The sequence below is a fragment of the Aphis gossypii genome, chromosome 1 (genome assembly GCF_020184175.1).
Source record: "Aphis gossypii isolate Hap1 chromosome 1, ASM2018417v2, whole genome shotgun sequence".
Taxonomy (NCBI): domain Eukaryota; kingdom Metazoa; phylum Arthropoda; class Insecta; order Hemiptera; family Aphididae; genus Aphis; species Aphis gossypii.
This window is the reverse complement of record NC_065530.1, coordinates 71,450,414-71,462,935: the sequence shown is the minus strand read 5'-3', so window position 1 is coordinate 71,462,935 and position 12,522 is coordinate 71,450,414. Positions and strand designations below refer to the sequence as shown.

The 12,522-nt window shown below is 28.1% G+C and overlaps 1 protein-coding gene across 3 annotated transcripts in view; it reads left to right on the top strand.

Moving 5' to 3' along the window:
- LOC114127190 (lachesin-like) overlaps positions 1-12,411 on the top strand; it is a 129,319-nt gene extending 116,908 nt beyond the window's left edge. For all 3 annotated transcript variants that reach the window (XM_050209390.1, XM_050209378.1, XM_050209384.1), the window contains 4 exons: positions 1,425-1,556; positions 2,046-2,165; positions 9,295-9,465; positions 11,824-12,411. In XM_050209390.1, the coding sequence (XP_050065347.1) occupies positions 1,425-1,556; positions 2,046-2,165; positions 9,295-9,465; positions 11,824-12,230 (830 nt within the window). In that variant the 3' untranslated portion in view covers positions 12,231-12,411. The remainder of the gene's footprint in view (positions 1-1,424; positions 1,557-2,045; positions 2,166-9,294; positions 9,466-11,823) is intronic.
- Positions 12,412-12,522: the final 111 nt, after the last annotated feature.

Sequence of the window (12,522 nt, the reverse complement as noted above, 5' to 3'; positions counted from 1 at the left end):
AAAACTTAATTTATTTTTACAATTCCGCATCAGACTTAATATTCATAAACTAGACACATTAAAATAATTTTTAATAAACATAATATTTTACATTTTTATCTTAAAAAACCATTTGTGCTAAGTGCTAGTTCTTATAAAAAAAAATAATTTAAAAAAGTTTTATTTTTATTTTTTATTTTTGATATTTTTTTTCAGAAACAATTTAGCCCTTAGCAATATTTATTGAAGTATATTATGGAAGTTGTGAGAATTTATTGTCAGTTAAATTTCAACGTTAACTTATATTTAATTTGTATGTTTAGATTTTTTTATTTTACACGCTAAATTAAAAATATATAATAAAAAAAAAATATTTTACATAGCTGTATTACACTTTTACATACAAAAAAGTTATGTGTAATTACATAGATATATAATACACTGTTTCTACAGATCTTTATTGCAGTTATAAACTAATAAAAATACTTTGTCCTACCTAATAAAATTTAGATCACTGTCTACAATAAAAAACGTAAAAGACGTCACCGATCGATAGAATAAGACATTTATTTATATATTAAGTATATCCTCGTCCTCCATTTGTCATTGTATACAGGAATTTGTCTATAATATTATAAATTATAATAGAGAGCTCCTATATATCTTCTCTACCAAACGTTTAAAAATGCAAAGCTACTTAAATATACATAATAAAAATTAATAATTTAACTTTAAAAATATAAACATAATTTGATAGTACCTATTAGATTTTAAAGAAACAACATAGTTACAACTGTACAAAAAATAATTTAAAAAAAATTTATATATCTATTTAATATGCTAAGCACAATCAGTGTTATGATTATAAAAACTCAAAAGTTGTTAACTTTTTTTATTTTTTTTTATAAAATGTCATTGACCATGTTATGTTTCCATAACTAAAAATATGTTTCAGTAACATTAATATAATATCTAAAAAAATTATTGCTATCTTTTTATTTTTAGCTTTTTAGATTATTTTTCAATACTTTAAAATAATTTTAATAAAATATTAAAACTATTTTATTATTATTATTATTCATCTGATAAAATTACAAAATATTTTTATAAGTAATTGTATTATTATACTTATTAATAAACTTTTTGATAAAAAAAAAGTAATAATAATTTTACTACTATCAACTTTTCTATTTTACTAATTTCAAACATTTTCTCAAATTTATAAAACTATTTAGACAAATCAATATTTGTTTTATCATTTTTATGGTTTTTAAATTGTGTTATGTATTTAAAAAAAAAAAATGTTATATCAACTTCCAAGCTCTAATAATTGTATGCCGAGTGTAATATTATGACGTAGTAAAAAATATTTTAACATTTTTGACAACAACTTGTGATCATTATTATTATTATGCTATCATTACTTGTTCGTTCGTATTTTTTAGAGTCGGCCACTGTTAAGGGCGATACGTTGGAGCTTACCAACGTGCACCGAACCGACATGGGCAAATACTTGTGCATAGCCAAAAACAACGTGCCGCCAACGGTCAGCAAGGAATTCAACGTTCAGATACACTGTAAGTTTTGCATTGAAATTGAAAGATTCGCCGAAGTTTGTTAAGCGCAAGTACACAAATGCACACATAAACCACCCTTACAACAACCCGGTAAAAAGGAAACACTTGATTCCGTGAAAATCCATTACGGGTATTTATATACTGGTTTTGGTGCGCGTATGTGCGTACGTTTTTCCGTTGTTTATGGGTGCGTGGTGGTGTGCACGTCTATACGTTTGCCGCGTCCCATTGTTGCGCGATACGGTCCATTAGGGGAAAATTTCATTTAGTAATAACAACGGATTTACCACCGTCTCCGCTATATACATATCATACGTATAACGTATATATCTACCAAAAAGTCTATAATATTATATTTTAGTATGTTTATTGTTTACTAAATATAGTTGTTGTTATTATTATTACTACCATCGTGGCCAACGATTTCACGGTTTTTGTATTACCACGATGGTCGTGTCGTTGAGGAGATAACTTGGATTTCTGTTACAGTTCATCCGATGATCAAGGTGACCAATCAACTGGTGGCCGCGCCGACCGGAAGCAACGTGCACATTCAGTGTTATGTTGAAACCTCGCCGAAAGCCATGCACAGCTGGGCAAAAGTAGACGGTGAGTACTAAGTAGTCTGTGGTTTATAAAAGTAAAAAATTCAAATGACCTATAGTGTCGAGTTGAGATTAATAATAATATTATGTTGGTTGGTACCTTTATTATACAGAATATAAGGTATAATAATATGTCCGGGTTATGCGTGTGGATTATAAAACATTATTTTTATCTCGATTTCGATTTCGACTACTACGTGTAGTCCATTAACCATTTATAACAATAACGCTAATCGAGGCATGGAACTGGTAAAAAAAAAACGTTCCGGATTTTGATCGCGCTTTTGTTTCCCTGCTGTTTCGAATGTTTCAATAATTTGTTGGATTTAAAACATAGGTAGGTTAAATTTTTCATGCTATTTTACTATAAATTCATACCTTTTATACTTCATAATTTTGAACCGATTTTAATTTTTTAACACTGGTTAATATTTATAGTGGTTTCTATATTTGTATAGGCTGTAACCATAATTCAATATTTGTTTTAAAACTATAGTTTTATCTCTTAAACTTATAGCCTCAGTTCGTACAATAAATAAATAAAATAACACTAATTCTTACTTTATTATCTTATGCATATTAATATATTATATTCAATTGTATTATATAGACATTTACATTTCAACACTAACAATAAACAAATAAATATAAATATAAATATATAATATGTTTATAAATATAAATAAAAATATCATCATACATCGAACGTCAATATTGTAATAATAATGCATACGAGTATTTAACGTCTAGTTTTAGGTGGTGTCAATATTATTTTGGTAATGCTTGCCCAACTATTTTTAGTCGTTATATCGGATATCATTTGAAGACAATTGATTTTGAAAATGTTATGTAATTACTAATTAATAATTATTATTATACACGAGACATACTAACATATTATAATGTTAAACTAAACATTTTTGTTATCTCACCACCCTACAGGCTCATTTGCATACTTCGAATCACATAATAGTGCTCACACGCACTACACCATTTACCTGTACGGCTGTACAGTAGGTATACACACACGGTTTTATTTCTCGTTCGTCTTTCATGGTATAGTAAAAATAATTTCGGTGGACCCGTTCTGTTTAACTAAGCTCAGTACCTTGTAACTAGCCGCCGAGCTGTGGATGGACTGATTTTTGATTTATAATATTATTACGATCACTTAGAACAACACCGTCAACCGTAGTAGCTAGTGACTCGTCTACTACATCGTTTATTCGTATCATAATCCGCCATTATATCCAGGAGTCGCACATAAAACGGCGATTATATTATACATACTATGTTTTTTATTTTATGTTTTAAAACGTCGATATCTTTACTCCGATATTATTTCTTTTGTTCATGTTCAATTGTTCAAAAGAAGAAAAAATGTTTTAAGCATGTCCCGCCAAATGCACTTTATACAATGTCTAATATGTATAGGAAATATAATGTAAATGACGGACGATAATAATGTGTACAGGAAATTCGAAATATTTTCTCAATAATAACAGAAGAGGAATAACGCCTGCTAAATACTAAGCCCTTACAACAATTTCTTTGCAAATAATTAAAAAAAAAAAAAAAAAACTAAGAAGGGTTGAGCGTTTATTGATTTTGTGTTTCTTTTGATTGAATTACTATATCTGAAGAGCTAGAAGTAATAATGACTATAAAACTTCTGTACCGTTTGCATCTTAAGCACATTAACTCATAATATTATTTTCACGAATGTACATTGTTAACGCACTTTGATAACGTTAAAGTGTGAGCCATTTGTGTGTGTGTGTGTATGTGTGAGTTGGAGATGATACTGTATTTATAACGAGTGCATGAAAACCAATATGATACAAAGTGAGAACGGTCTCCATTTAATAGAATATAGTATTATATATTATTAAATATTATAATAATATGTGTCTCGATCATAATTATCGACCTTATACTTTTACGACCGCGGATCATACGCCAACGTCGTCAACTAACCGTACAATATTTCAAATTGTACACGATAACGGTAAAGGGTGTCGCTAGGCCAAAATTATAATAATTAGTATAAAATGTGTTGCATGTATTATTATTATATTCATCGCTTTAGGGGGTTTCTGATTAGAAACAGTCCAAGCCTCCCGTTGACTTTTGAGTGTGTGGTTAAGTTCCACGTGCAGTAGGTCCCAACGTCTTTGAGGCGCAATCTAATTCCGAATGAGCGGGTTATCCAAGTTATTCAAATAATAACATACTATAGCATTATATTTTACTATGTTTTAAAATAAAATGAATGAAATCGAATAACCTATACAGACGAGATTAAATTTCATAATACATTAGTGATCACATTAGTTTCACGAAAATTTAAAGAAATAATATTAAAAATAATTTAATAGGTAGATTGAGAATTAAAATTTTATGAAGACATAATATTATGCGTACTCGCATATAATATGATTATTCCAAGTCTCGCGAATTTAACACTGCTATTCTTTTAAATCGTTGTCTGGTACAGAATATATTTTATGTTGATATATATTTTATCATATTTGAATACAATGGAAGTAATGGGATTTGTCTATAGCGAACTAGGATCATAATTAATTTTCAAAATCATGTTTTTACACTTAAATCATTACAATAAATTTATTCGTTTTCTTTTCAAAACTAAAAAATTATACCTTTCGGGTTTCGATATCAGCTGTTATATGTGTTTAAAAAAAATAAATTCTGAACATTTCGTAGTTCAGGCTAGGTATACTTGACCCAATATGTTTATCTTATAAGGAGACATTGGTTGTGAAACAAAATTTATTTGAAAGAAAAAAGATATTTTTATAGTATGTTAACTTTAAAAATAATGCATATGCCACTTAAATGGAACAACCGTTCTGTACTTTACTTAAATAATCGAAATCTGAGACTTAGAATGGCCATCATTTTCTTCTCGTTGTCAAACATTTGAATTATGCGCGTTTCTTTGACTTCCATTAAGTGTGTGTGTGTATAATGGAGGTATCTACATTATATAAATTAGTTTTAATGAAATTCGGACTTTTTCTCTAGGTTAAACTATCGGTCCGAAAAATGATGGTCATCTTTGAAATCCTCGAATAAGCCTCTGCAGCAACAAGAAATAAATAACATTATGTACGTAAACCACATCGGTCCAGCGGTGGTTAAATCCTCTGATCGCTCACCTATATATATATACGGTCATCGTCGATAAAACTATCCTTTCCTAGTCGTTTTTTTACGATTTATTTTCTCGATATTTCTATATCGGTCGATATTATATGGTCTATATATTATATTATATATACTACACGTCGTATCACGACGTATACGTATTTGTGTTTGTGTGCATGTCTATTTTTTTTCATCCACCTTTTCCTGCTCCGCGGGATTTGTGCGTAGTCGTCTCGCACACAATATGTGGACATTTACGTCCCGCGTTGGATAGGGTAGCAAGACCAACAGGAAAGAATATCGCTTTAATGTTTTTATTCTGATTGTAAGGGCGGTGAAAACTATACTATTTACACGCACGCACACTCTCGGCAAATAGGTATACATGTTTGAAAGGGGAGATGGTGGCGGCGAGTCGAAGAAATCTTTGAATATATATATACATCCAGTGCGGAAGGGTGTGAGCTTTGGCGACACATGTTATGTTTTCACCGTCTTTAGGATCATAAAATCTACGTTTCCGGTGCAGTCGTCCTCTCTTCTGGCGCCTCTTACTACCCTTCCCGTCGCCCCACCAAGACCTTTTCGAATACGATAACGACATGGAAAATTTTTACACAAAACCCACACCTTATATGCATTTGCTCGTTTATAGTCTTCTCCACGTCCACCCCTAACATGCCAGGCACACCTTTCTCTAAGCTTACCCTTTATAATAGCACCGTTTTCGATCGTTTGCTCTGTAATATATATATATATATTATTTATACACCTATATATATGTATAAATACATAACTGCTGCAGTTTACTTACTCGCAGTATTTCGATGTAAAACGATTTGCCTTTTACATTGATATTGGTATTTGAAGAGAGTTCTGCATTTGAGGAAAATAGCAAAATATAATTGCTTAAAACTATCATAACCACGAATTCCTGTGCAGTATTAACTGAACATTTACAGGCCATATAATATATTTTCATAATGTTAGTTTTATATAAATATTTTCTTTTTTAATCGAATGATAATTTATTAATTTAAGTATCTACAGTATAGACTATACACACATTATTTCGAAAAATTTTAACTTGTTTGAAAATAATTTACTTACTATTTATATCGTTATCATTTTTAAAATTTTTACTTTTTCTAATAATTTCATATTTTAAAACAGAATATTAATTAGAGTAGGTAGTTCAATCTTTAAATATCAAATATCGAATAAATAAAGAGTTTAGAATAATGGAGTAGTGGACCAACATTTTACGGATACCCTTATAGCATTCTACTCCACTTATCTAAACTTTAAATACTTATAAGTTATAACAGAAAAAAAAATAATATTATAAAAAATATAATTTTTTTTTTACAATAATGTTGTTTTGGAATTACATCAAGTTGTGTAAACAAAATACTTTCAAAAAAGTTAGAATTTTTCGAAATAATGGGTGTAGCCACCTACACAGATCACCCTGTACATAGTATAAGGTAATAATAGTAATAAATTCTGTTGGCTTAAAAAATGTTTACTTTTGGTCTACCTCTCTCTCTTTTTCTATCACACAACTGTAAATGAAAATTTATATATTATACCTAAATAACTTTTACATCTCAACGAAAACAATTAAAACGACTAAAAATAGCTACTAATTTTTATAATAAACCTAGCGCAGAAATAGAAATCACTTGAATTTGTATTTATTACTACGTTTTACATCCAAACCTAACAAATGTCATCTAGAGATCACGAGTAGAATATATTCAGTAGAATAAATAACATTTTTATTTTAATAGATGTTTTGAAGAACATAAAAAAAATGTACTCAATAATGGAGAAAATCTGATACTGACAGATACTCTCATCACTAGAATTCTATTCAAAATAACTCGTATTCAATAATGCGATTGTGGAATCTTAATAGAATTCGTAACCACTAAAGCTTGAGCTATTGACTTTAGCATATTATCAAAGGCGTTATTTTGATTTTTTCAATTGATCCTATGAATCAATTTTTAACAATTTGACCTAAAATTTTTGGCTAAACTTTTTTAATAATCAGATTCAATAACAAATTTAAAAAATAATAATATCAATAAATACTCGATACATAATATGGAGTCCGGCAAAAAAACCTCCTGTATTTCAAAAGGCAGTCACAAATAAACAAATGTATAGACATTTTTTTTATTTTTGAATTACAAATACTATACCAGTTTATATTTTATAAAATAATTTATTAGTCTTAAATATTATGCCCTTAATAAGTTAATTAATAAATGCTTTCCTTTATTGTTGATAAATTGACGAAGCCTTTTCCACCAGTTATCCATAACTCCCACGAGGTCACCCGATTTATCACCTTGTGATTATTTTCTCTGGGGATATTTAAAGGTGCAAATTTACAATCATCACCTCACATCCCTATAAATACTTAAGGAGGCTATACTTATAATCATCTAGGCAGTGAATGCTGTTATACTGGAACTGGTGTTCCGGAAAGGCCTCGTCCACTTTCTGGAAAGGCCTCAGATCGACAGTCGACAATGAAAATGGCCTTTTATGGACATTATGTTTAAAATTAAGTAATTATTTTATATAATGTTAAATGACATAGTATTTTAATTCAAAAATAAAAGACTTTTTTCTATATCTTTATTTGTTTATTTGTAATAATTTTTTGTCGGACCCTGTCCATAGATACATATAATATCTTGGTTATTAATTTATTCAAAACTCAAAAACACTATAATAACGCTTTAAATACTATTATAATATGCAACGTACTTGTAAAGCACTCACTCAATTTAAGTTGTGATCAAAACAGTTTTTTTTTAGTTTGATTAATTTATTATAGTTAATTTTAAATAGATAAAAATAATTTTATATAATATAACTTATAGAGAATCCTTGAAATAAATACTTCAAAAGATAATAACCGACTATTTAGTAGTGTAACAGCAATAGTATCGAATTTTTAAAGTTATTAATATCATTCGCACTGAAAAATGATCTGAAGAAAAGTCTAAAAATAAACCACCGCAAAAAATTTTCAACAACCTATTTTGACCTATAATAATATTAAAATTTAAAATACAAGTGTTATATCTAACATAGCCCGCTCTCTACATCACAGTTCATAGTGACTTCAAAGCCATTACTCATCTTCTGCTCTCCTACTCTATGTGTACCTACTCCAAATAATTTCAACTCCTTTCTCTCTCAAAAGTCTCATACCGTAATAAATTCCAACCACTCTTCCACATTATATCCCACGACCATATTCGTTCCTTTTATAGCCTGCTCATTAAATAGAAACATAAAATACATAATGTAAAACTTTGAGAGAAACGTAATTTTGTTAAACGTAAAGTTTAATTTCTGAAATTATCGTTATTTCAAATAGGAGGGAAGTATATATAGTGACTATATACATAATACATATAGGTACCTAGTTTATTCATTGAACTATATGATATATTATTATATGCATAGACAATTTTCCGTGTAAAATTGTGTGTGATATAACTAAGAAAACTAGGCATATAAATTCATTATAATAATCATTATTATATTTTTTTTCTCAATTCAAATGATTTAAATAATAGTGTTATAATAAAATCACTTAGTATATATTATGATATTTTATCTAACTATATCAAAATCATTATTCAAGATTTGCTAAACGATTAATTTTTACGTTAAACATATATTTAAATCTAGGTTCTGAATATTTAAATTATTTGTATTTTTTTTTAGTATTATTTTTGGCATGCTATTTATTATTTTATTATCAAATTTACAATAAATGTATAATTTGTATGCATAAAAAGGGATTAAATCATGTACACTGATGATGAAACAAAACTAAATAAGTTTTTTTTATCGACGCTATTTTTATAAATATAAATATTATGGAAAAGTTAATCATTTACATTATTAACTGTATTAAATTTTTTCTCTAGGTGGCGATCTCATGCCCAATGCAAAGTACAAAATGTCGGAGACTCCCATAAACGAATATTCATTGCAAATGGACTTGACCATAACAAGCCTTGAACCCAAAGACTTTGGCGGCTATCTGTGCATAGCCAAAAACGCTTTGGGTAAAGCCGAAGGAACCATAAGGCTTCAGGGTGTGTTGAAATGTCAAACTTTTACCTTTTACGATACCACGTATTTTATCGTATAGTATAAATTTAATGTGTTCTCTAAGCACATTGAACCATTGATACCAATAACTATATAATAATTCAATTTTATGGAACCTATTCGTACTTTTCGTTTCTCGTGTTTTCAATTATATATTAAACTATTATTCAACCCTATAAGCATTGCTAGCCATTTAAAAATAAACAGACAATTGTACAACACGTTTAAAACATATGTAACGATTAATAATTATGAACATTTGTAAATATTATACGAAATATTGTTCACCATAATATAACTAACGGTAGATAACGTACATTAAAAATCAAAACTGTACTATCATTCATATACATTCATATATTTTACACTATTAAGTTCAATAATATTTGACAATGATTGTTTTGAATTTATTATGGTTTTTAAATTCTAAATGGAACACATAATGTATTGATTTTACAATGATCTGTGATTTTTACTATGTATCGTGTATGAATAATTTGAGTATATGATTTATAGTAGAAAAATGCTTCAACTTCAACTTCACTAAAATATTTTTTGTTATGAGAGTGAAACTAGTTTGAATTTTTAAGAAATCAAAATTAATAATAGTATTTTTGTAATAATTGAAAATAACTAAAAAAAAATGTTAGTAAATAGGTATATAAAATGTTTACTAAAATGTATAATATTATTTTCAAAAAATATTTTGACGTTTTTCAAGCTATTTAGAGATATTTAGTATTTTCTATTTTTAATATCAATAAACGCATTTTTGCAAGGTCAAAAAACTTAAAAAAATTAATATAATTTTCCGTAAAAGTTATTAATCATAAACATTCAAAAATATTTAAAATATATATGAGCACGGTTTTTTTTATAAACATTTTAAGTTTAAATTTTAATATAGTTTGTTTAAATTACAAACATTTGCAAATTAATTTATAGCTAAAAATGTTCAATTATTATGGTAAGTTGCTGTTGACTTAAAATTTTTGATTATAATAATTAAATATTTATAATAAAATAAATACATTGTTTTCGATAAAAATTACCATTAATAAAATAAATCGCTATAATAGCATTATAAATTTATTTTTAAGATATAATTAGTTACATAGACTGCATACACTAAATCTTCGAAATACCTTTTTTTATTATGAATTTAAATTCATGAACTCCAGTGACTTACTCAATGACAAAGTTCACCACCTAACCTAACCTAGAACACCTACTGTGTAAATTGGTTACCTTTTTCCATTTTTATTTTATATAATATATTATACTTTTTAAGTTTAAGGTTAAGTACTAACTCTAGTATAAAATTACACTTTCATCTAAACATCGGTATTCACCAATATTGTAATAGATCAGTTTAGTTAGACTTTGTTTTTACGCTAAAATTTACACTTTCTAGTTGAGATTAAATAGACGTTTTTCAATTTTATATTTCAATTTGCATATTGTTTTTAAATAACAATAGCTTTCAATAGTATAATATATAATGATTGGTTATTGTTCTAAAGTTCTCCAACTTTAATTAATGCATTCAATTTTCTTGAGACATCTTTATTTTAACAAAAGTCAGTTGATGTCATTTAATTCAGAAACTAATATACATTAAATATCAAAAATGAAAAACCCATTAAATCGTATTATTCTTTGAGATAAGTTTTCAATGTTTTCATTATATAATTAATAATTAAAATACTCAAAACGTTAAAATATGCAATAAAAAAAATATTGACGAGTGGGTATCGCTCTATGATACGGTAGATATCTAGTGGGTCACTGAAATGATTTTGTTTAATTTAAATTCAATAATATATCATTGTATATATAAAAAACGAATCGTAGCGGAGATCTTGAAAATTTTATCGTGCATAGAAAACAATAATAATATAAACATTTAATGTAAATTTTAAGTATCAATAATTATTGGTTTTTGAATTATAATTATAAAATAAAATCGATTTTGTCAAATATTTTTTTGACGTAAAAATTGTCGTTTTTCCTTAATATATTTGTTTGTTTTTTCCCGGATTTTTGAGAAGTGAAGAGAACATTTTTGTTCTTACTCCAAAGTACCAACTAGAACCAATTTTATTCCAAAATCTGGAATAAATTAAGAAAATTAATATGAACAAAGGAATAAAATACAATAACTCATATTATAATAATATTATATAAAATTAAAATTAAAATGTTTTATTTTATTTTATTAATAAACGTAATAAATTAAGACTTTAATAATGTAAGCTGAATGTTTTAAGTACCTTTTAATTATACCGTAAACAATAATATAATATAACATAAGTATACGAAATGTTATTATATTTTTTCAGAACTGCATTTGCCCAGCGCCCCAACCACTTCGGATGTTCCAGAACAGGAACCAGAAAAATACGATGAAGGAGTGCCAACAAATTCAGACGACGAGAACTTTGTACTTGAGGGGGGCGAACCTACAGCCGATGGTGACGACCGATCGTCGAACGACCAACAACGACAACAGGAGCAACAAAAGCAACCATCAGTATCCACAAAAAAACCTCCACAGACTGTTCATGGAGGTGGAAGTGGAGGTGGAAATGGAGGTGGTGGAGGTGGTGGCGTCCGTCATCATGATAACAAACAAAGACACGGCTCTGTCAAGGGTTCCGGTTCCGGATATCCGCCTCGTTGGCTACTAGTGCTGACCGCCGTCGCCACCGTTACACTGTTTCGATCACCGGCAGTATCTCGATGGTGACGACTCCGTTAATGAGGAGACTGTTGTACGATGCTTATCCGGTCAGTGTCCTCGACACTCAACGGTTCCTGATCTAAGACAATAATTTATTAATTTTTTTTAAACAATTTTTTTTTTATTTTTTACCCATGGATCGTTTTAATCTCATGACGTTTTCCAAAATAAAAATCCTATACATACACACCCACACATTATATCTAATACCTAAAGCTTATATACTATAGTGACATAATAATGTATAACAATAACATAGTATACAAGGTACACACAGTCGACACACGCCATCGTTGAA